Source organism: Camarhynchus parvulus, chromosome 1, assembly GCF_901933205.1.
Source record: "Camarhynchus parvulus chromosome 1, STF_HiC, whole genome shotgun sequence".
Lineage (NCBI taxonomy): Eukaryota > Metazoa > Chordata > Aves > Passeriformes > Thraupidae > Camarhynchus > Camarhynchus parvulus.
In genome coordinates this window covers 21,785,494-21,810,680 of record NC_044571.1, presented here as the reverse complement: position 1 = coordinate 21,810,680, position 25,187 = coordinate 21,785,494, and the positions used below count along the sequence as shown (strand labels likewise).

Sequence of the window (25,187 nt, the reverse complement as noted above, 5' to 3'; positions counted from 1 at the left end):
TTTGAATAAATGCAAGACAATAGTGCAGTTTTTCAAAGGCTTAAGATAGGGCTAGCATTTCCCATCAGTATTTGAGATAGAGAAAAGGTTGGTAATTTAAAATTCTTTCAAAGTTGTTAAAGTGGAATGTTATTTTAAAATAGACAGAGGAAAAATGCAGAAGAAAGCTCAGGACAAGCTGTACTGATTTCCTGAACCACAGAAAAATGTAGTTTAAACTTTGCATTTAGGCAGCTCTTCAAAAATCTTGGTTCAATTTGATTTCTCACAGTCATTGTGAGCTCTTAGGTTTTGCCTGGAAGAAAAGTAAAATTTCATACTTAGGTTGTAAAGCTTGGATTCCGTTAAGTTTCATCAGCAGTGGTTGTCACAAATCTTTGGACATCCATCTTTCTCTTTCTGATCAAATTTCCTCATGACAAATACATAAATGGGGGTGAGGAGGACAATAGCTAAGAAGGAAGGTAATATGTCAACTAGCTAGGACTTTTTGAAATTTAATGAATGATTTTTCACATTAGGGTCCTTGGGCTTTCTGGAAGCAGTCATTTTCTGGGAGCACATGTAGTTTCTAAGACAATTCATATTAAAGAAACCAGGATGGGCCATAGTGTATGGTATTTATAAAAAGAGAATCTCAAAATATCCTATGCCTCCAATGGAAAAGTTTAAAAAATGCGGATCTGAAATTATACTTTAAAAGCTGTTTCAGTGTAGTTTGTGTAAAATTGCTATGTAGATATTCTGTGGAAATGCTTCCCATGTGTACAGAAGGCAGAAATGTACTTGAGATTCTGGTAGAGCCCTTGTTTTCAAAAAATACAGTGCAAAATCATGAAAAAGTCTAAAAGAAGATCTTCAGTAACAAACTAAAATAAGTGTCTTGACTAGGCATATCTATATATCCATTATGAGAACATGCTGAAGTTGTTTTGTACTAGTAAAGCAGTGTCTTATCAAATAATCCTGTCAGTCTTGTATATGAATTATCTTTTTCAGTGTTGCCCTTCTTCCCCTCTATTCTACTGTTTCACTTCATATGACTGGACTTTGTACTCATATACCTATATGTGTACAGCCATTTTGTTTGCATAGGAGAGGCAAAAACTGAAACAATTCCATGCTGCAAGGTAAAACACCCTTTCTGCCCCAAAGTCTGTTTCCTTGTATATAGTTTATATTGTAAACATTGGGGTAATGTGTAGTTAGAGTTCATATTCTTTCACAGCTCAAAGAAATTCTTCATGTCAGGAAGTTAGCAATTATGAGAAATAATAACATATTCAATGTTGTCTTTTCTGCATTAACTTAATACAATGTATTTTTTACAATGAAGAAGAGATTGCTGAAATCATACACTCATGTCTATAAGATACTATCAAATATAGTGGCAAATCACTTTGTAACAGAATGCACTTTGTTATCAGGTATTGCCATGGAGTAGAACATTCCCTGCTTTGAACAGATTATAAAGAGTATAAGCATTACTTTAATTGTGAAAGCATTTTGAAGAAAATAGAAAGCAGGGCCTTTATGAACTAGAAGATTTTCCAGCTGTGCTACAGCAGTCTTTTCTTAGCACTTAAGTTCTGCTTGTTTAAAAAGTAATGTTGAAAGTGTATGTAATCTTGGTTATGGAGTCTGTTTCAAGGATCAAATGGAAATGAATTGTTAAATAGTTTTGGAGGGGGGTAGGTTCTGAAATAAGCTTGTAGTTTTGAAGTGACTGGTTCATGTGCAGTGTATGTAATCTGAAAAAGTCCATTCAGTTCAAAGGTGGAAGTTACTTTTAAAGGGATATTAAATAAATCTAATCTTTTCCTTTGTAACCTCATACACATTCAGCTTGCAAACTGGGAGTAAACACAACTACTGAGGGGAGAGTATCTGTAAGAGGAATCTCTGAGATAGAGGAGAATGGCAAAGAGTAACAGAGAAAGGGAAAATGTAAGAATAATTCGTCACTTCTGGATAGGTTGTGTCTGCCAGGCTTAAACCAAAAAAAATTGCATTTGAGCAACCATACTGAGACAAGAGGAAGGAAGATGAAAGAGAAGCCTATATAACCAAAACAAGTGTTGGAAAAGAATCTGACCATACATATTGCTTGCTATGCGGTTTTGTAATGACTCAATAATAATATGTATTCCATACATCCTGTTTTCTCACAAACATGTATTTTGCTTTTGCCCTCAGGATGCTGTGTAGGTGGATTTTAGTAAATCTGTGTTAAAGCCCCGTCAGTCCAACAGCTGAGGCTGCGCTAACACAGAGGAGAGCCCGAGTCTCCAGTAGGGAGCACTGTGTGCTGCTGGCCCGTGGAAGAGCTCATGTTGAGGGAAGTCATGGAGGCACAGCAGCGCTGAGAGCAGTGACTAGTGCTAGAGAGGCAGTGACAGTAGCAGCACCTGGGCAAGCACAATCGGAGGGGTCGAGCCACTGCATCCGAAAGGTATTTAGCCTCAGTTTACATCGATGGCACACTGATACGGGATTCTTGAGTAAGAAGGGATTTGAAATAGGGTAGAGCAGGGTTTAGAAAGATAAGGATTGCAGAAGAATTTGTGGGGCGGCTTCTTGATTGTATGAGCAGAAGTTTGGGGATGAGGATGAATGAAATAAAAGTAGTTCAGGTAAGAAGTTGAAAGCAGGACTACAGGACAGCTGAGATGGCTTTTTAAGATGTGCTTAACAAGAATTGTGACTATACACACAAGTTTGAACAGTTTCAGGTATGCACTGATTTTGGATTTTTTTGCATTGTGGACCAACATTTCAAATTTGGTGCAAAAATGGCCTCTTCTTTTTGTCTACTGTGCTAAAGAATCACATGACTGGCCATACTCATAAGGAAATCTTGGGGTACAGATCTCAAACAGATCTGTTTTTCTCTGTTATTGTTTGTATTCACTACTGACAGAACTGACTATTATGATGAAGAAAACTAGAAGCTATTGACATGAATTAGTCACTTACAAGAGTAACTCTTAGCATCACATGTCCAGGTCCTCTATTATTGTAATAAATAACTGGGTATGTTCTCTAGTATAGCAGTTGTCTAATAATAGCAGTAAAATATTGTCCAAAAAGGCATTTTGGACAGAGGAATTGATACGTTCTTTTTCATTGACGAACAGAATCCCTCCTATAAAAACATAAGGTTGTGTTGTACCTAAAGGCACTAAGCAAAGGAAAACATCTTTTCTTAAAAACTTATTTAAAAACATGCTCCATACAGTTGGAAAAGCATGTTATTTGCTTCAGAAATACTGGCAGCATACTCCAGAGCAAGCCAAAAGATAATGAGACCCCTGGAGCTATTACTGAAAAACTTTCAAATGTTAATGGAAAAGCTAATGCTGGTGTACCACAAGAAAAGGTGTGCCATAAGAAAATAGAAAAATGCCTTTTCTGAATACCTTTTAGTTTATTTATGATCTTATAATGTTGTACAAAATAAGGTGAAAATTAAATAAATTCCTGTAGTTTTGAGCTACTGATAATTTTCATTTTGTCACATTGGGATTTTGCATCAGCTCCTATGTGCAAAAGTAAATGTTGTTCTGTTTTAACAGCAAGAATTTACAAATTTCATAGAGTTCCTATGTAAGGAAGGAGTAAATAACTAGAGAAAAAGAAGGGGAGGAAGGAAGGCAAGGAACAAGAGTTTCCTACTTACACAGGGCAGAACAAACCCAGGTACCTCTGGCTTAAATTGCTGTTTTCCTGTATTGTCATAATACAATATTTGCATTTCTACCGTTTATTCAGGTATTTTTATTTTCTGTCTGTCTCTAAGAATACACTTAGGCTCTTCTTATATTGTCGACATATATTTTTTGTCTTAGAATTACTTGCTGTTTCACTATCCTTCATTTTAAGATATTCATTTTATTTTTTACTTAATCCTATGATGTTTAAATTCTATCCCTCAAATATTTTTCAAGCTAAGTATAGACACTTTTTTTTTATTGATGAGAAAGTGAGTTATTCTTTTGTAGAATTATTGAAATTAGTAAATAATCAAATCATTGGAATTGGGATACAGATTTGGTTAATGTGTATATGTTTTGTAAATGTCTTTTCCTTTTGTCTGCCACATTTTTAGCAGACTCTTGGTCTATGTAGTTTGCAACTGATTGCAAACTATTACTGATTGCAGTCTGAACTGCTATATAGGCACTATGCAGCTCATCATCCTTTTCTTAATTGTATAAATATTCTTTCTAGGGTAAACATTTTCCTGGTTTGTAAGACTTCCTAATTTCATGACCCTTATGTATTGTTTTCAATTTTGTTTTGCAATGATTGTATTTTATCTTTAAACTGTTTTGTACTTTTATTTTTTAGTGAATAATGCTAGTGGAGTATCTCGTCAGTAAAGGTGGCTAAAAAATTACTTACCATCTCACTCCCCCCCCCTCCCCTTTTCTAAAGCTCTTTTTTCATTATGTTATTTGAGGGGAAAATAGAAATGGTGCATGGATAAAGCTATTATCTTTGTTTTAATTTTGTATTAGGTGCTAAAATTTGGATAATTTGAGAGTTAATCTTTTAACTCAAGTCAAAATAATGCAGTAAAAATATCTCCCAACCTAAAAGAACAAAAAAAAATGGTTTGAGGTTTGATTTCTCCTTATAAGTGCCTAACAGGCTATTTTTCATGTTTAAAAGCAAGGGAGAGTAATTTCTTATTTAAATTGCCTCATTTAAAAAAGAAAATACTTTTTTTTTTTGTTTAAACCTGCTTTTTTTCCTGCTAGAATGACTTTTGTCCAAAAACATTCCAAACAATTTCATTCATAACTATTTGCAGAATGAGGACAACATTCCATGGGTATTAGTTGTAGCACAAAAGTAACATAAGCCAGATTTTCCGGTTTTAGAAACTGTAGGGAAGGAGCTTGGTCTTTAATAAGCCACTACTTGTCTATTTTTAATGTCACTTACCCATGCAAATTACGAGGAGGGAGAAGATATTTGTTTATGTCCTGTAAGCCTCCTGCTTATAGCAGCAACATCATAAGTCAGTTGGTCTCAAGCGAATTTTTTTTGCTTAACAAGCGTTGCCATTTCGCTCCTTGGTAAAAAGTTCACTTTTAGATCTAGATGGATTCAGTAACAGTAAAGAAATTTTTGGCTCCTGGTAATCAATGAAAGTAATTTGCCATTGGATCCATTTATTCCTTTTCATTTTAAATATGGTGTGTTGGCCCTGGCTAGCAGCCAAGAACTCACACAGCTGCTCACTCCCTGCCTTCCTTCCCCAGGGATATGGGGAAAAATTAGTAGGGATGCAAGTGAAAAAACTGGTGGTGAAATGACAGGAAAATCCCTGTAATAGGCAAAACCACTTGGGGAATATAAGTTAATTTATTGATAGGTAGCATAAATATTTAATTAGTTGGAGTATTGGGAAACAAAACAAAACAAAAAAAGGACAAACATTTAATTTTACAGGAAAAACATTTTTCTTCCCACTCTCCCAGGTTCAGCTTTAGATTCCTCTCTTTCACTTCCCTAGTGTCCACACCTTCACTCCAGACATGTCCTCCTGTGTTACTGCTGCAGGTTGTGCACAGTCCCTTCAGGGAAGCACTGGGTGGCACACCAGGCTGTAGTCAGTGCTTGGCAGTTTCCTTATGCTACTTGTTGTTGCTCTACAGACCACAGTGCCTTTGGGCGCATTCCTGATCCAGTGTGAGACACTTCCTACTGCTCTGGCCTTTTTGTTCTTTCTTCTCCTTCTTCCTCTCTCATTGCTCCTCATAGCCTTCTCTCTCTGTTCCTCCCCTCTCCAGTATTTTTGCTCTTTCTTAAATATGTTTCCCTAAGGACTCACTTGTGATCAGCAGTGGGTCCGTTGCAGAGCTGGCCAGAACTGATTATGTTCAGCACAGAGCAGCTCCTGGTCTGTCCTCAGAGGCATCCCCTGGAGTGCCCCTCCACTGTCAAAAGCAACCTACCTCTTCTTCTACTTCTCATGTGACAGGACAAACATTTGCATCACTGTTTCATGATTGGAGTGAATGAATGAATTTCCCATGGTGTGATGGGTGTCAGGAGAACATGAGAAATACTTGTACATGAGTGGTGTAATGACCATAATCTTCACTGTCCATGTGACTTGCTGAACAGTACCCATGGACAGCAACAGACTTTTTCTTACCATGTATCAGGAACTGAAGTGTTTTTCTTCTGTGACAAGGACCTCATGAGGGAAAGTAACAGGATCTAGTGATCACCAGGCTGTTTTGGTTGCCTTGTGAGCATCACCTGTAGGAGAGTGGGCAGAGAGTTGATGGGCTGAGCTCACAGTCTGTTGTCTGGTCACCTCTGACAAGAGCTTCTTGATATCTTGATATCCTGTTTGAAAACATTCTGTTCTTTTAGAACTATGTCAAAATAAAGTTTATTTTTCCAATCCGATTTGTGACTGCAACCTAAAGATGTGTTGGCTGTACCTGACTTCAATTAGAGAATTACCAGTATTCCTATAAAATAATCATTGCTGTTGGATTGATCTCTCTTGTCTCTTTTGTTTTAGAGTAATGAAAGAATAAAATATTTAAGGTCGAATATTCATCATATTGCTATACAGTCTGGAAAGGAAAAATACTTACATGAATCCCTTGGAGGAAAATTTTGCTACTGATACTCCTGAGGAATTGTCCCCAGTTCTTAGATTTCTAGTAGGAATTACTGCTCACAGAATAAGAAATCGTTACACCAGTAAGGTTGGGAGAGTACATCGTGCTAATTGAAATCTTCATGTTTGTTTATTACAAAATGGGATTTTTTCCATATTTCATGCTGAGAGCATACAGACAACCAACGGGGTGGAATTTATTTCATGTAACTATTACTTTTGTATAAGTCTAGTCTAAACTAGGTTTTAAGGCTTTCTAGTCTGTGGAAAGAGGTCATGAGCATTCCTTCCAAAATTTCTTTATACCAGTCTTAAGAAAAAACTTAAGGTGCCTGTATCTTCCTGCTGATTAAAAAGAAAGTTTAGGTAATTAGCTCAGACTAAATGCCTTACTTGAAGATTAATAAATTCACATGGATTTTCACTCATGATTTGTACCATGAGTGTCTATTTGCTGTGGGCCATATAGGTGCTTAAATTCTACATGGGCAAAATCACTATTGGTTGAATTTAGCTTTGTCTTAATTTTTCTATCTGGTTCAATCAGCAATATTGAGAGTCCTTAAGTGTTACCAAAATGAAAGTATAAATAACAATAGAACTTGTATAAAAATAATAACTCCTTGTGGACAAACTAATTTGAATGCCTTTTTTCTTTAAATGAAGCATTATTTTGGAAATAGCGTAGCACATTGGGTAATTTTGTTGATGTGCTACTTGCTAACCTTATGTAGCAAAGAAAATTAACTGGCCATTTCCCTGCAATTTTCTCTGGTAAATCGCTCAGTCTAGTAAAGTGATTGTAGGTAGAGGAGTATGGTGTTATGAAATCCAAAGCTTTGATCGTGACAGATTCCAGAGGATTTCATTAAGTAATTCAGGGGAGAGAGGTGGGTTTAGTTGGGGTTGTTTGGGTTGTTGTTGTTTTTCGGGTTTTTTTTTCTGTTTGGTTTCACATTTTCCTCTGATAGACATTCAAAGGCTACCATTTCAGTGAAAAGGGTTTAGAATCTGCTTTCAGATTAAAGGAAAATAAAATTCAGTGCTAAGTGGTTGGTTGTGCTACTGTCCCTTCAGTGACTTACAGCAGGACTTAAATTTCAACCTTCAGATCACAGATTCCAACCTCTGCATGTACCTATGAAGGTGTGTGTTGGTGAAGTTGAGTGTTTTAATCAAATACTACCTGTAATTAGAAATTCTATTTGAATTTTTTTAAACATTTCAATTAATATGAATGGAAACTCAAACGAGACTAGTTTGGCTGCAGTTAGGCAAAGGTGAAGAGTTTGTAACCAGTCAGTGAGATGAAGCTGTGGTTTCTGTGTTGTCCAGTTTAAATGGATGTAACCAGACTGTTAATTTGATGTGTAAGAGTCACAGTCTTGCAGAGCTTTGCAGTCCGAATCTGCTTGCAAAACTCTAAAGTGCAAAATTTGAGGCACGTAAGTTCTTCTGCATGTCCATTTGACACTCTTGAAAAAGGCGTTGTCAAAAATAGTCATTTCACTCAACATCTGTGTATATTAAAAAAACCCTGACTCAACATCTTTCAAAACTGTAAAGCAAGCTAAATATAATGGCTGAGTTTAGCTAAGCCCTCAAAGTATGTAAGAAAAATTTCTTTTAATTGGTTTAGATACTTATATCTAGTCTCCAGTGAGTGACATGACATAGTCACTAGTAATTAGTTACTCATGATTGGCTTTTTTTTTGTTTTAAAAGATTTTTCATTCTGAGGATGGTGCATAACTGGCAAACAAGATTACTACCTGTTTTATCTCGAGGATTTTCTTATGTTGCTGACCAGAGCCCATAACCAAAATCAACTTTTTAATGAGCATCTGGCTGATGGAGAATTTTGTGAAACAGTAGAAGGGTAAAAATGTATGTGCTCTAATATGTGCACCTAATTATATAGGATTTTTATTACAAATAAAATAATGACATTATATCATGAAAAATTATATTTTACTCCATTGAGGCTATAATTTGCTACCAGAAAGAATGTTTATAATTTACTAATGCTGCTTTTAAGTTCTGTAATTTAGTTGAGACAAAAGTAGAAAATTTTTGAGAGACCATTTTAAAAAGATACCTAAACTAAACTTAGATCTGGTAGGGGCTCTGTGGGTTCATCTCTGTTTAATTCAGATTCAATAACTATTTGCACTTAAGAAACATGATTATTTGTTTTAATGTTTTTCCCAGCTTATAAAGTTAAATTTCTTTCTTGCAATGAGAAAACTTTGAGTCAATTAAATACAGATTTTCATATATGTATATAGTTAAGATGCATACTGAAATATAATGAAAAGTTTCAGAAAAAGTTATATTCCATCAAAGATTCAACAGATATTACCGACTTGTAAGAGAATTAATTGAATTTAGCAAATCTTAAACTGATACCATAAAATAATTATACATAATATAACTTTGCCATTTCTTAAAATTTAAACGCTTTTTTTTTTTTTTTTTTGTTTCTCACTAAGCTGAAGAATTTTCTCTGCAGAATCTTATAGAGGGCAGGGCTTTCTCTAGATTGTTTACATTGTGATTTTTTTATGACTTTATAGAAATTTTTGGAGTTGGAGCATTCAGTTAAGCAAGGTAATTTTTTTTTCTTTTTTTGCATACTGCTTAAGGATAACACAGCAGTTTTTAATGAGGTCAATATCTTTAAGTGTTGCTTATTTCATCAGAAAATACCGTACCTTCAAGGATAAAGTATATTAAGCATTTTCTCAAAGGGTTCTGTTACATTAACAGAGTAGTTTGCAGATAAATTGCTTAATCAAAGTTAATAAAAATGCTGAGGTGATTCAGTTGGGAAGAGATGTTTCAAAGACTTTAATTTAATTGTTCCTGTAAAAATGCATGTGTCTGTAGTAGTCAGATGATTATCCAGCACACAGCTGGATAAACACATCATGTGACAGGTGAGCAGCTGGCTCATGGGTCAGGTGCAAGGGGTTTCAGGGAATGGAGTGACTGGTGACCTGTCACTAGTGGGGTTCCACAGGGCTCCGTTGTAGGCCCAGTACTCTGCAGCATCTTCGGGTGACTGGTGACCTGTCACTAGTGGGGTTCCACAGGGCTCCATTGTAGGCCCAGTACTCTGCAGCATCTTCATAAACCATGCAGGACTGGAAAATAGACTAACTAGGCTTGCCAATGATGCTAAACTGGGAGGAGCTGTTCACTTCTTTGAAGGCAGAGAAACCCTGCAGAGACCTCAACAAATGAGAGGACGGGGCATTCACCAATCATATGAAGTTCAATAAGGGCAGGTGCCAGATTCTGCATCTGGGATGGTGCAGTCTTGGATGTATAGACAGAATGGGGAAGGAGAGGCTGGAAAGCAGTGCCAGGAAAGGGACCTGGATGTCCTGGTTGATGACAAGTTGAACATGAGCCAGCAGTGCCGTGGCATCCAGGAGAGCCAACCCTGTCCTGGGGGCATCAGGCACAGCATGGCCAGCTGGGCAAAGGAGGGGATTGTCCTGCTCTGCTCTGCACTGGGGCAGCCTCACCTCGAGTGCTGGGGGCAGTTTTGGGTGCTGCAATATAAGGAACACATTAAACTATTAGAGAGAATCCAGAGGAGGGCAACAAAGATGGTGAAGGGGCTTTGAGGAGAAGCTGTATGAGGGGCAACTGAGATAATTTGGTTTGTTCATCCTGGAGATGGGAGACTGAGGGCAAACCTCATTGCAGTTTGAACTTCCTCGTGAGGGTAAGAGGAGGAGCAGGCACTGATCTCTCTGGTGATCAGTGACAAGACTTGAGAGAATGGCCTGAAGCTGTGCCAGGGAAGGTTTATATTGCATATTAGAGAAAGGTTCTTCACAAAGAGGGTGGTTGGACACTGGAACAGGCTCCTCGAGGAAGTGGTCACAGCATCAAGCCTGACAGAGTTCAGGAAGTGTTTGGATAATACTCATGGGCATATGGTGTGACTCTTGGGGATGTCGTGTGTGGGGCCAGAATTTGGACTTTGATGATCCTTGTAGGTTCCCAACTTAGGTTATTCTATAATTCTATGACAGCCATATCTTGAGTCAGTTATTCTGATGGAAAAAAAAAAAAAACAAACCCTAAAACCAACCAAACAAAAAACCCAAACAAACAAACAAAAAGCCCCAAACCCCCCCCAAAACCCCAAACCTCTTTAACCAGCATTTTTTAATGAAGAAAATAAAAAATTAAAATAAGTGTTCGGTGAAATATTGGATTGTGGATCTGTTTGGGGCTTTCTTTTGTTCATTTATTCTTGCATATTTGTACTTTGGGTTTTTTTAATGCTAATAGAAAATCTGTATTAGAATCTCAAAAATACAATTTAGAGATATGTAGAAAAGGTAGGATGTGTATATGCCCCCACATACACATGTATATGTGCATATGTGCGTAAGGACACATCTGTGTGTATATGTGTTCATGTCTATAGGTTCCTATACAGTGATTTTAGTATTGTAGGTTGGAATAGGATATGTGAAATACAAATTCTTATGTGGCTATTGATGTAGGAGATTAAGCACCTCTTGAATCTATTCAATTTATCAGCCACCTTAGAAAGAAAGAAGATACTTTTAGTTCTATTATATCATGGGGAAAGTGAAGCAGAGGTTAAAACTTGCACTTACGTGCCCCACATGCAAAAAAGAAGGAAAAAAGTTGCCAGATGAATGTGAAACACAAGCCTTCAAAGCTGATGCCTACTGAAGGAACATCTAAAGAGTGTTATGGAAGTAAAAAAACTAAAATCAAATTGTTTCAATGTAAGAAACCAAACCACAAGTTAGTCAATTAAAAATAAACAGTAACAAATCCATGAAGGTTAAAAGATCCATGGAGAGATATTCATTACAATGTTCTCCTCTCCAAAATGCCTTTAATGCTGACTGCCAAAAACTAAAAGGCTGTGCTAGTAAAAGAATTTTTTGCCAGGATTTTTATAAATCTTTTCCTAAGCATTTGAATTGGCTCTGGACAGAAAGGAAACATTAGTTAGCTGGAAGCTTCATCTGATTTTATGTTATCATTTTTCTGTTAGGTCTACACATGCCTGTGTTTTCACCAGGAGAAACCCTGGTGTAATACAGAGAGCCCTCAGCATTCTCAGAGCTTCATTCTTCTCACGTCCTTCCCTTTTAGCTCCTTTGAATTTCTTTGCTGTTGTCTGTTCCACTCAATTTCATCCATCTGATTCTTCTTGCTTTCTATGCACATCCTTTCAAGACATGAAAATCTGCAGAAGGAGTACACCAGAGAAATCATAGTTGTTTGGATTATTTTTTCCCTGTTTCCTTGTTGATTTCGCTTCAGGGACATGATATCAGGTGAAGGCAAATAGCTTAATGTGTGAGTATCTACAGATATTCCTTCAGTGTAGAAAAGTATCCAGCAGTAATGTATCAGAGACAACATTCAATAACCTTTTGGCTGATTTACAAAATGACAAATGGAGGTATTAAATGAGGCTATCTTCTGTGGGTCTTGCAAGCATCCATGCAACTCTACATAATGTCATCAACATATAATGCTGCCTTTTTCAACATGCCCATTGCCATTGTCCTTTGAGACCTTTGTAGTCTGAACATAAGAGTAGGAACATAAGATCTGGCTGCAGTTTGTTTCTGTTCTCTTGGGTCAACTTGGGAGTTAGTTGTTCTGTTGGAATGGATGAGAAGCAAATCACTTTTGTTTATCCTTTCAGGGAAGAAAGGCAAGTCTGCACCACAGTAGGGGCTACACAGCTTCGTTAGTATAGTGTTTGATGAAGGATGAAGTAGATGTATCCTATGCAGAAATGCATTTACTCTCTTAAACTTAGAGCTTGTGTACTTATTTTCCATGTCTGAAATGAAGTAGATTGCTTTCCATGAGATAAACAAGAGAACAATATACTGCAGTGATAAGGCTGGGATCTTTAGAGGCTCCATGGCTGAAGTCTAAGCCAGAGCTAAGATCACCAAAGTGTTTATAAAATGTACCTTAAGCAGTAAAACATAGTTAATATTCTAAACGAGTTAAACTCCTCTTTGTACCTATACTTCCTGACAGAACAGCAATAATGAATTTGGGAATCAGAAGTCCCAGTCTGTTTTGGTTGATCCCTACTATTTTGATCTCTTCTCACTTATGTTAGTCCCAAATCTTCCCAGATTCTTTCCAATCAGTTCTCTTCATTGACCACAATCGAAACTCCTCATCTCTTTCCTCCCAGACATTGCCTGTTCTCTCTCACCTCTGTTCCTCAGTTTTGTTTTCCTGTTCACTGTCATCCCTTCCAGTTTCTTTATTACTGTGCCATTTCTCCTCATTTCTGCCTGCAGTTCTCATTCCAGCTGGTTATCAACTCAAATTCTTGCTATTAATGTCAGAGTAAACTCTTCTAGTTCTGCCTATTTTGTCTCCTCTACAAATAATTTTACCCATCTCATTTCTATGTGAATCTGTCTCCCTTAATGTCTAGTCTCTTTGTATCAGGTCTTTCAGTTTTGACTTCTTTATCTTCTCTCCAGTTACATTATCTACCGTAATTCATTGATTTATAAGATTTTTCTTTCTTGTCCAGCTATCCGCATTCTCTCTGGAAATTATTGTCTTTCCTTTTTCTACTCTTTCACTTATAAATTTCTACCTTAGTTCTGGTTTCTTCCACTTCTTGTCCGAGAATAATGCAGAGTGCAGGTGTGACTCATGCCTCGCCTGCATTTTAGAAAGGCTGCCTGCATCAAGAAAAGTTGGGAATCTTAGTAAGAGACAGAAAAGAGTCTCTGTTCTTTTTGATGTGTGTGCCTGGCACAGTCCATTACAGCCTGAAGTCAGTTTCAGCCAGGACATGGTCAGTGCAGTTTAACACAGAGATTCAACAAGTTCTGATTAAGGTAAAACAGCATTCATATCATGCATATGTGCAAATGCTCTGCTTTTACTATAAAAGCGTATAATGGTGTATTGTGTTGTGTACAATACGTCCTTCTTCCTGTTTTAGGTTGGATATGGCATGGGAATTGTTTATAGAACATTGTGATATGATATAAAATATTTTTAATTGATTTTACTATAGATCCTGGTATTTGAAATGTTTGTTAAGAGCCTTTTCTTAAACTTTCCTTTCAATAATTTCATAGTGCATCTCTTCACTCTGTTTTCCATAACATTTATAACTTGCCAGGAACTTCAGCTGGGATTTTCTTCCCCATTGTTGAAGAGAAATTCAGTAATTTACTTCATTAGTGGAATTGATTAACTTTTTTTTTGCAGTGAACCTTGGAGGTTTAGGTCCTAAATTATTTCAGATTCTGTGTTATTCAAATAACATTTGTAGGTGGGAAGAAAAACGAACCAACCAAAAAAAAACCAAAAAAAAGCAAAACAAAAAAAAAAAAGCAAACATACACACAAACAATAAAAAAATCCCCAAGCTTTGTTAGCTCTTATGATTTATTGCTTTATAGTAGTGCATGTGTATATGCAAAATTGCCACTGAGGTTGTACCTAGTTCTTTATTTGTCTTTGTTTAAAGGCTTCATCTGTGTAGAGGAGTGGAAGGAAAAATTACCCATATACTAAAATATGCATTTTTATTTTTAAGCAGTGTGAGAGAAAAAATGCTTTAAAAAACTTCCAAGAGAAAAAGCACCATCTAAAAACATTCAATCTTTCTTTTTCTCTTTTACTATGCAAAGTGTAATGATAAGAATAAATTAGATTAACAATCTATTTATTATATTTTCCACCTGTTCTTACACACCAGGAAGAAGATGGGGCTCCTTTTACTTCTAATAATTTGCCAGTGTGCCATAAACAGCATCAAAACACATAGTCTTTCAAAGCCCAATATAATTTTACTGATGGCTGATGATCTTGGCATTGGAGACCTGGGATGTTACGGGAACAAAACCTTAAGGTAGGATGATAATTTGGTGAAGTCATAGCTTTATATTTAGTTTTCAATGGATTTTTAAAATTAAAAATGTCAGAACATTCAGAGGTTTGATTTAGGTTTTTTTATGAGTAACTAAAGTTAATAACTTTTCCAGGGATTTAAATATTCAATCCTTATTTTCTTTTTTTGACCAAAGACTTAGCTAATGCATTTATCCTGCTGAAAAGTTGCATTATAAACAGAGGATTGAGCAACCAACCAAATGAGGGTAACTCTAGAGACCTGAACTATAATCAACAATTTTCTTCTAGAATATACATGACACAAGTACTATGAATTAAAAGTATTTTGAAACACTCATTATTTGGGACAAGCTTGTTGTTAACTAACTGGAAATAAAGGGCTGATATTTGCCCTTAATTTTATCTTCATACAGTAGTCAATGTATTAATTAAAGCAAATGTTACTATACTTGAATAATAAATCAGTGTGCCCTGGGATGTTTCTTGCTACCAGCTTAGATGTGATGGTTGTGTAAACAGAGCAAGTGATATCTAGACATTGTGTTTCAGTGGTGCGAAGTTAAATAAAACATTCAGACTAAAAGCACTGTCTGTCAAATGTTAAATGCTCTTTTTCCTGCTCATGTTAGTTAGAAGTAAAATCTTCTCATAACTCAGGAAAAAAAAAAAACAACAAATCAAGTTACAGCTTCTAGTTTTAAACAAGGAAAAATATAGAACATTGATGCTTGGATCACTCCCCTCACAGACACCAGAACAACCTCAAGATCTATATTCTCTGCTGAGAGAATTTGGAATTAGATTTTTGGAATATGATGAATTTTCATCTTAGTGATTGTTATCAGTAGGTGACTTTACAGATAGAAAATAATTCCATTGGAAAATTAATGTTTCTGACTATTCAGACTTAGATGATGAGAGCACTAGTGTGCCTTGGGGTCACGGTCATTAATCTCCAGGGTCAGAGAGCTATTAGAGCATGCTGCAGCTGCTGGCCAGTCTGCATCAGTAATTTTTTTCTGTAGAACCAAGGACACAGGATTTCTTCCTGCAGGACCCAGTTTTAATCTGCATGATAAGCCAGGTCACAGACAAGTTTCCCATACAGATATGGAAGCTAGGTTGTGCCCCTGGGTCTAATATAGCAGACATAATCATGTCAGACATGTAGATATTGTTAATATAGAGCATAACACAGAGTCATAATCATTTGAATCTCTTCTAATAGCTTATAGCACCACACGACATTATCCCTACCCCAAAAAGCTTGTGCTGGAGAGAGACTGAAGAGGCACCAAGTATGGAGCAAGGAAGCACAACCTTTCTCTAGTCCCTCTTACCCTCATTACTGAAGCAAAAATGTTGTAAAAATTACAGTTCTGGTCAAGGAACACATTAAAAAGGGTTGCAATACTATATGTCCAGATATTGCCGTTTAATACTGGCCATGAAGAATAGAAGAAAGTGGAGGAAAATATTTTTGCTGCTATGTTACAGTGTCTCTGTTCAGACGCCTCATGTAAAAATATTTGACATGATAGTATTCGGAATTGCAACCCCACCATGCATTTGATAATTTACATACAGTAAATTTTAACTGGATTTTCTTGATAGTTCTTGCCTCAGATGCCTTGTTCTTACCATGCCTGTATCAAAATAACCGTCTTTGTGGGTTTTTTTCACCTGCTTGTGTTTTTCCAGAACCCCTAATATTGACAGGCTAGCAAAGGAAGGAGTGACACTTACTCAGCATATAGCAGCAGCCCCACTTTGTACTCCAAGCAGGGCAGCTTTCCTGACTGGGAGATATCCTATAAGATCAGGTAAAATCCCATTACTTTATTTATATATAAACATTTTATTTTATTTACAGTAAAATGTATGCAGGTATTTTGTCTCGCCTTCCTTGATTTGTTTATTATTATGAGATTAAGTAATGGTAAATGATCAGTCCTTTCAGTGACTGATCAAGCTCAGCAGAGTTGGTCTACATTAGAACTATTTCATATATATGGGGAATTTTCACATTTCAGAAGAGTTGACCCAAAGATAAAGTTTATTTAGTGAGTAAAATTTTTTTGTTGTTTAAATAGCAACAAAGCAATCTGACTGTGGTTATTTAATGCCAACATTTAATCCAATGTCCTGGACTGCATCAGGCACAACATCACCAGCCAGGCAAGGGAGGGGATTGTTGAAGGCAAGTGAGCTGCTCTGTGCTAGGGTGGCCTCACCTCAAGTGCTGTGTGCACTAAACTGACAGAGTTCAAGAAGTGTTTGGACGATACTACTCTGGGGCACATAGTGTGACTCCTGGGGATGTTCTGTGAAGGGCTAGGTATTGAATTCCCTGTAGGTCCCTTCCAACTAAGCATCTCTTGTGATTCTCTGCGATCCTGTGAAGTTCCTCCACTATGCAATGACCCCAGGCTCTTTGCCTGCCTCCACAGTTGCTTTCAGGCTGCTCCCACTGTGTTGGTGGGCAGCCCAAGTATTGAACACCACAGAGATGCATCTAGAAAGACTCAGCGGAAGAACCCAGTGTAAATACTTTTTGCTCAGTCAAACCTTTTTGTTTAGACTGATGCCTCAGGTTTTAGCTTTTATATTTTTCAGATTCTATTCTGCTTTAGCATGTAAGTCTAGGCTTCATATTAGGGGATAGTAAGCTCTCTCCACAGAATAGGTAGACAAAACAATTCCTTCTCTAGCTGGGGACCCAAGGATAGCCAATCCAGATCTCAGGCCCAAGAGCATAAACAACAGTGGACCAAAGAGAGAAAAAAAGAGAAAAAACAAGAAGGATGGGACTTCATGAGCTAAAGATGTAATTGGACAATTAGCTCCAATATGCTAATGGACCAAAACTTATAAAAATGTCAGACCCCGTGACCTGTTACCCATTTTGTGGCCATTTTGGGTTGTGCTGCCCAAGGTGGATCTATTTGAGGCCTCTTAATAAATACCTACTTTACTCTTTCACTCTGTCTAGTCTCTGTTCTAGGTCAGCCTTCACAAGGCATCAAGGCAAATTGTTGGGTTTCTGGTTTGGTTTTCTTTTTTCTTGTAGGGGGGAGGCAGGGGCAGGACAGTTCATTAAAGTACTCAAGTTGCCCTGAAAACTGGGAAGAAGAGAGTAAAAAATATCTCATCTATTTGAAGTGTTATTTTTGTTCCATATCTACCCATACACAGCATTAAGTATCCTGTGAATACATGGATTTAATTTTTCTTACTTTCAAAGTACCTGATCCAAAGCCTATTTGAGTCTATGAAGATCTAGTCTGTTTATTTTAGTGTGCTGGGACTGAGCCTCTCAGTGCTTAGCCATGCAACTTTAACATTCCCTTAACATCATTTTTAGCAAGGATCATTATACATTAATCAGATCACTTGTTCATTAGTGATAAAACATCCTGTCCTTGCTTCTGGGAATGAAAGCATAGCAAGACTCTGGAGCCTACTTGATAGGTTCGTGCTCACTCAAATCAAGTAACAAGCTTCTGCAAAAGTGCCAGCTAATATAACTTGCTAAATTTTCCATTAAATTCATCTGCAAAGGAAAATTTTATATACCTGTTACAGATATATTGCTATTAATATTTACTGTAGGTAAAGTCACAGGTCACTTTCCATTATGTTGCTTGTTCTTATTTCTGAAAAATTAAGACTTGAACTAATTTTTTTCTTCACTGATCAGCTCTCAGGCATACTTTATCATTTCCATGTAGGTACAAAAATTGAACTTTGTCTTACTTAAGTTAAAAAATTTCTAAATATGGACTGCTTCCGAATATCAGTGAAGAACTAGTAAACACTTATTATAGAAGACACTAGAGTCATGATGTGGAAAAAATGGTAGAAATATAAATCTCCTGCTAATAGAGCTAAAGAAAAAGATTCCAAAATGCTGTATTGGATGAGACACAAGCTCAGAGAAAGGTAATGATGAAAATAAATAGAAATCATGCTTCTGTACTTTCATTCTGATAACTTAACAAAATTACACTGATTTCAGTTACAAGAGCGTGAAATATATAAAAAAATATAAATAAGTAAAATATAGATAAATATATGGCTGAAGCTATCTGAAGCATTGATCAGCAAAACTATCTGGGGTAAAAAACTGAAGTCAGCATTTGAAGGGTAGGTTGAGCTCTCTTTAATAAACCAGTCTAACGAGTCATTTTCTCATGTAACCACAAGGGATACCTGAGGGAGGATTCTGGTTGTCTATATCAGTCATGTAACTTGGGCACAGTTGCATAATTTAGACTTCCTGAAGATACATCTGCACAGATTTGCATAGATATTCTCTGTTCTTACTGTCTATTTTCGGTGCCAGCTCTCATCTGGAATCCTAGTAATCTAATTTTCATGAACCTGAGCTCTCAAGTTCCTCATCCTGAGTGCACTTTGTAAGCTCATTTGTGTTTCTCAGACTCTTAGCATACAGAAATTACTGTCCCTTATTTAGGTGTTGTCTTGTTAGCCGGTACCTGATGCTCCTTTAGTGCACTCCTTCAGTGTGCATTGGTTGATGTGTCTTCGTGGCACTGGAGCACCCCATCAATGCTGACAGCTCAAACCACTCTATTTACAGAATCAGATTCCCTCTTGCTCTTTCTGACCTCATGATATTTACATGCCCAGAAGTAAGACTGCCCTATTTCAATATGACTCCTCTCAAAAAACCTTAAAGGCTTGTAGAAAACCACATATGAGGACAGGGGAAATTCTCAAAGTAGAACTTGGGAATGATCTCACTTAGTCCTCATCTTCCTTCCCTGCCTGTGTAGAGGAAAAATTAATTATGCAAGCTCAACTTCTTAAAATTTTGTTATACCTTAGAAAATCTACAGAAGGGACTGCAGCTGTTCATGTGATGGCTGGCTCCATGGTTATAAGTGCAGAATTTTTTTCTCCACGTCTGTTTTTGGTGTCAATAGAGGAAAGACCTCACTCGTCTATATGGATGATTGCATCTTCCACTTGCAACACTTAGTGTCTGATTGCAGTATGTCATTTGAGTGATACCACCTAAGGCAAAAAAGTGCATGCAGAACTAATGAATGGAAATTCTTTCTTTGTGCTATCCTGATCTCATTCATTTTTATTGTATTTAGGAATGGCTGCCTTCTCACGAGTTGGTGTCTTCTTATTTTCTGCCTCTTCTGGGGGACTTCCTTCTGAAGAAATAACTTTTTCCAAACTCCTGAAGCAGACAGGTTATGCAACAGCTCTAATAGGTAAAATTGCAGACATGCGCAATGTTTTCTTTCATTTCAATGAAAAGAACATTAACTTCCTCTACAGGCTTTTAAGGGCCTGCATTAAGCTTTTCTCCCCACAGCATAATGAATTTATTTTTCTGGAACAAAGCTGAGCACATTCCCATGCCTATGTGAAACAGTAGTCAGGTAAGTATGTCTAATTCACTTGTGTAGTTATTTGCACAGTACTGAAGAAACATGATGAACAAACTGAAAATTATTCAAGCTCTTGAACAGTTTTCACTATAAATAGGACTTTGATTACATCTGAGAGAAAATGAGGGATTGATCACAGGGATACAAGTCAGCACTGTGCTTGTTTTGCACCAGTATTCAAATTCCCATAAAGTAAATAACGGTGTACCTGGGTTACCATCAGACAAAAGTCATCAGACAAAAATGGACATTTCTAGGAAATTTTTCATATTATTTGGTAGATATTTCATATAAAAAGGTATTTCTCTCTCATTATAAAGATAGTTCAGAAAACTGATAGCAGCATAAATATCCAGTGATAGGCAAAAGGAATCATACTAGGTTAATATTAAATATAATTGGAATTAATGTCATAAAAATATAACATTAAATATTTCTGATTTTTTTTTCTTAATTTGGCCTCTGACTTATTCCACACTGCTTATATTTTAGAAGATTCTTGAGAAGTTCAACTTGTATTACAGAATGTGTTTTTATGGAATTGCTAGGGAATAGTTGTGCAGAGAACATCATACTGGAATATTACTAAATTGATTTAGATGAAGGATGCATGCAATTTCTTTTTTAAATGAAACAGAAACTTGCAATTTTGAGAGTAATTTCTGTTTAAAAACCCAGGGTGTTTTTAGCAAGGCTAACAATTCATGCCAGTGTTCAAAAAATGTCTGTATTATGTACATAAACCAGTGTCAGCGTTCTAACTAAAAATCCTACTTAGCTATACCTCAGTCTTATAAAACATCAAATACCATGATGTCCTGAAAGAATGAAAGTAGAAAACCAGAAATTCTTAACAGAAATGTATTTAATGTAGGTGTATTTGAACCACAGTTCAAATAATTCATAGTTTGAAGAAAAAAGCCGTTCATAATTTGTCATGTTCCTTGTGGACTTGATTTCTATTTCTCCGTATTCAGTTAAAGACTGAGTTTTTTCTGTTTGTAGCAAGCACAGTAATACAACTCATTTGCTGGGGTTGACCCAGTTAATGTTCTTTTTTTAACTACTTTTGCTGCAGCATGACAGCTTGCCACTTAGATCTCCAGAAGTTCTCTCCATGATGCTTAATGAACAATTCTTCCAAGTGGCCTCAGTGATAGCTATGAGACCATAAAATGTAATATTACCATATCCTTAGAGTATAATGAAGGTTTCCAAAAATCAAGAAGTGCATTAAAATTAGGGATAAAGCATATGTAAATGACAGAAAGAAAAATTATGTAGATTTGAAGACTAGATAGACAGTCTGATTCACAACCAGCATATTTTCTGCTTTTGCTGGTGTTCTTATCGCATCATATTGGTCTAGGTCAGGGAGTCTTTGCTTGGTTCAATCTAATTCAGCAGTTCCCAAAGAATTAATTGTCAAATCCTGCACCAGTGATGGATTGGCATAAGGTTAATTTGAAGCCTTTCTGACCCTCAAGCCTGTAATGTCATTTCCATATTTTTTGGTCAATCTCCTCTCTGAGGACAGTATTTTTCTTCCCTAGGTGCATTTTTGTTTCTTTTTAAATTTTTCTTTCTCCTCTAAATATATGCTTTCTTTTGTTTGCTATGTCCCAAAATATATTTTATCTATAAATATACTTTATGTATACACTTTTCTACCTCATTGTTTTTCCCTGTGACATAAAGAAGGTGACAACCAATAGATCTGTCAGGAAAGCACACAATCAGATCTGCAACAAAACGAAGTTCTATCAAAAAAACAGATGCTTAGAATACGTAATATTTCACCAGTGGGAAGAAATGCTGATGTTTAGTTGGAAATAACTATTCATAATACAAAAATTCCCCTTACATTTGATAGATAGTATTTTAACTACTGCTATACTCAATTACAGTAAAGGTTAATTTCCTTGCTGTTGCTATCCGGTCTGTTGTCCAGCATCCAGAGAAGTTTAAAATCCACCTATGTAGCTTATCTCCAAAGCTAAAATACTAATTGATAACTGGTACTTATTTCTTTCAGAATGAAGTATTTTAATGTTTGGGCACATCACTGTAGTAAGGTGTCCACGATTGACTGAGTCTGTGGAGTGGAGTTAGTACAACAGTTATTCATAAAACAGCCTAAAATCTGTCCATGTTAATACCATATGTACATACACTTTTTATAAATTTTGCTATGTACTTCAAATAAATATATTTCCTAAGAACATAAATTATTTCTGTTTGCATCTTGCTCCACATCTTGTATCTTGCCATTTGTCTGAAAAACACAAAATCATTCCAAAACAAATTTATCATTATATAAAAATCAGTGTTTGTACCAAAACCACTACAGTATTTCTCCTTTTTCTGCTATCTGAGGGAAAAATACAGGGGAAACATGGATTTCTGTAGTGTCCTTTGGATTCTGCATTTTGAAAAATGGAGTTTCAAGTGAAATTTCTAGGCTGAATAGGACTTGCTTCTCACTTCCACTTGCCTTTCATTGCATTGCTTTCGTTCTGCAGAAGTCTTAATTGTGGCTGATGGAGAGGGAAAAAAGCCTAGGTCTCAAATTATTACGGTACTCATAATTTACAATTAACAGCATAAATTTCACTGAAAAGCTTGGTAGAATCTGTTGAAATGCTTATGATGCTTATGTGAAGTGTCCATTCTATGAAGCATCACTTGGCAAAGAGATGAGAGCATTTTGCATTGCTCTCAGATTCAGAAGGGCCCCAGAATCTAAAGCACATTACAGTAATCTGTTCAAGCACTAGCTCAAGGCAGGGGTTATTGTCACAAGGAGTGAAGCAAAACATGTATTGTGTACCCAGCCATCACTTGCTTTTTCAGAGTAATGCAGGGTCTATCAAAGCCTTCCACCTCCCCAGCCATTTGAGAATTGCAGTTGTGTCATTCCGTCACAGCTCCCAATATAATTTGAGCGGGGGCTTCTGTTGTTTTTCCTGCTAACCTGGTCTCTGCTTTGCTTGGCTTAAGTTGCTTCTCAACAATCTTTTTCTGAGGCCTAAGTTTGTCTTGACATTGAACAATTTGTTGTGCTTGCTAAAGAAGCCCTTTAGATAAAAATAGGACTTATATTTCTCCCTGCCCTAATTTGTTATTGCAAGGTTTTTCTATCCTGGATTGTAGTTGAGATCCAGTTAAAAAATCCGCTATATATCATAATAAGTGACCTTGAAGGTATACTTAATTTGTTTGAGTTTCTTTCTCATATTTTCATACTGAATTATAGGTGCTTTGAGATTAACATATAATAGCAAAAAAAAAAAGCCAGAAGAGCATTTATGTTCATGATTATAAGCCTCTACCTTTAAATCACTTATCTAACTGGATGACAGTTACTTCATGCTCACTGTGTTGCACATCTGATTTATGATTATTCCATTAAGAGACTCATTGAAACATAAGAGAAAAGTTGAAGCATTTCTTTTCAAAAATCTGCATCTTTGGGTGCTGGGAATGAAAATCAGAGTTCCAGCCTTACCTAGCCCTTTATAGCACCATTATAACTTCTGAAATTTCAGTAAAAATGGTGTGTGCTACTTTTTTTTTTTTTTAACTGACCACAATAATTTTTACTGGACCATGTCAAAAGTAGTGACCAGAACCATTCTGTGCAGAATACCACCAGCAGAATACCACTTCAGGTGAGCGGCCATCTGACAGGGAAAAGTTCTGATGGAATGAGAAATGTGTAGAGGCCTTAATTTCACTGGCACATAAGCAGACCTGAAAATATTTTATACCTGCTTTGATGATATACAGAAGTTACTTTTAACTTAAGACCATCAAGATAAATAGAAGGACAATTGGACTCAACTAAGCACTCAGATTCAAGATTTCTGCTTTTTCTGCACCTTTGCTGACAGACAAACTTAGGCATATGACATTCTCATCCTATAACTCAGTTCTGTTATTAGTAGAAGAGAAATAAGAACATCCACCTAATTTGCTAAATTTTAAAAAAGCAGAACTGATACCCATGTTCACCCTCTTCGGTACTGCAGTACCTGCATTTGTCACAGCCAAAGGAAAAAATGCAGGATGAATACATTGTTCTGGAGACCCAGAAGGAGATGTTAAGGACTGTTTGCATCAGGACTCTCTTACAGTTGTGTAAAAGCTGGCTTGGTTTGAAAAAGGGGAAAATTCTGTATATGGTTTTTTTCTGTTTTATAATTACTGCCATGAATATTTTGAATTCTCTGAAACAAGTATTTCAGATTTCTTTGGGGTAAGTTATGGGAATGAAGACTTACTGGATTTGTAGCTTTTCTTGTTTATTTCTTTTGCAATGACAACCCCTGAATTATGCTGGTCATGTTTAGGTGTTTGATTCAGAAAAATAAATAAAGTTTGACCCAACAGTATATAATGTCATCTGTTTTGTCAAGGCCAGCATGCTTTTTTAAAATATTCAGCACATTTGTCTTGCTGAGAGCAAAGTTCTATCCATAATCTAGCTCAATAAGCTTAACTGAATTTGAATTTTTTTAATAATTATGCATTTTTATTCAAATAACAGCTACCAGTTAGGTCTGTTGTGCTAAGCAATGCATAAGCATGTGGTTAGAGGTTGTACATGAGTCATAGAATGAATTATCTAGATACTTACCATAATCAACATGAATATAGATTGTATTAGTATAATGCAAATCCGGCTCAGTGGACAGACAGGGTCCAACATTATTGCAGAATTAGAGTGATTTCCTAGTGGTACAAAATGCTGTGAGAGAGAGTATTTGACAGCAATTTACTTGTTACTGTTGTTTTTATTTATATATATGAAATATAAATACAAAATAATCAGCCTCATTGTATATATATGTGTATTTTGGGGGATGTTGGCAATTTCAGAGATTTCACAATCATTTGAATAGTAAATGCTTTAATAATTTTCCTATTCTTGATTTATTTGCTATTTGTTACTGTTTATTCTTTTGTCTTCTTTTTTTAACTAGTCAAATTATTTGCCAGAAAAACTTCAGAAAAGATATTTTGTACTTCCATATTTGTTCTTCCTCTTCAGTAAGTAGCTGCTACAAAACAGTATTATCTTATGACAACTACACATGCTTAATTTCCAAAGGTAACTGTCTCTTAGGGCTCTGTTGCTCTTCAGTGTTGTGCTAGCCCACTCAGAATTTAATGTTCTTCAGCAGAAG

At 36.3% G+C, this 25,187-nt stretch overlaps 1 protein-coding gene across 1 annotated transcript in view; it reads left to right on the top strand.

Annotated features, from left to right (window-relative positions):
- Positions 1-25,187, top strand: part of STS (steroid sulfatase) — a 110,732-nt gene that overhangs the window by 10,021 nt on the left and 75,524 nt on the right. Inside the window, 3 exon segments of the mRNA XM_030949912.1 lie at positions 14,415-14,567; positions 16,271-16,392; positions 19,696-19,818. Coding sequence (XP_030805772.1) covers positions 14,422-14,567; positions 16,271-16,392; positions 19,696-19,818 — 391 coding nt within the window. The 5' untranslated portion in view covers positions 14,415-14,421.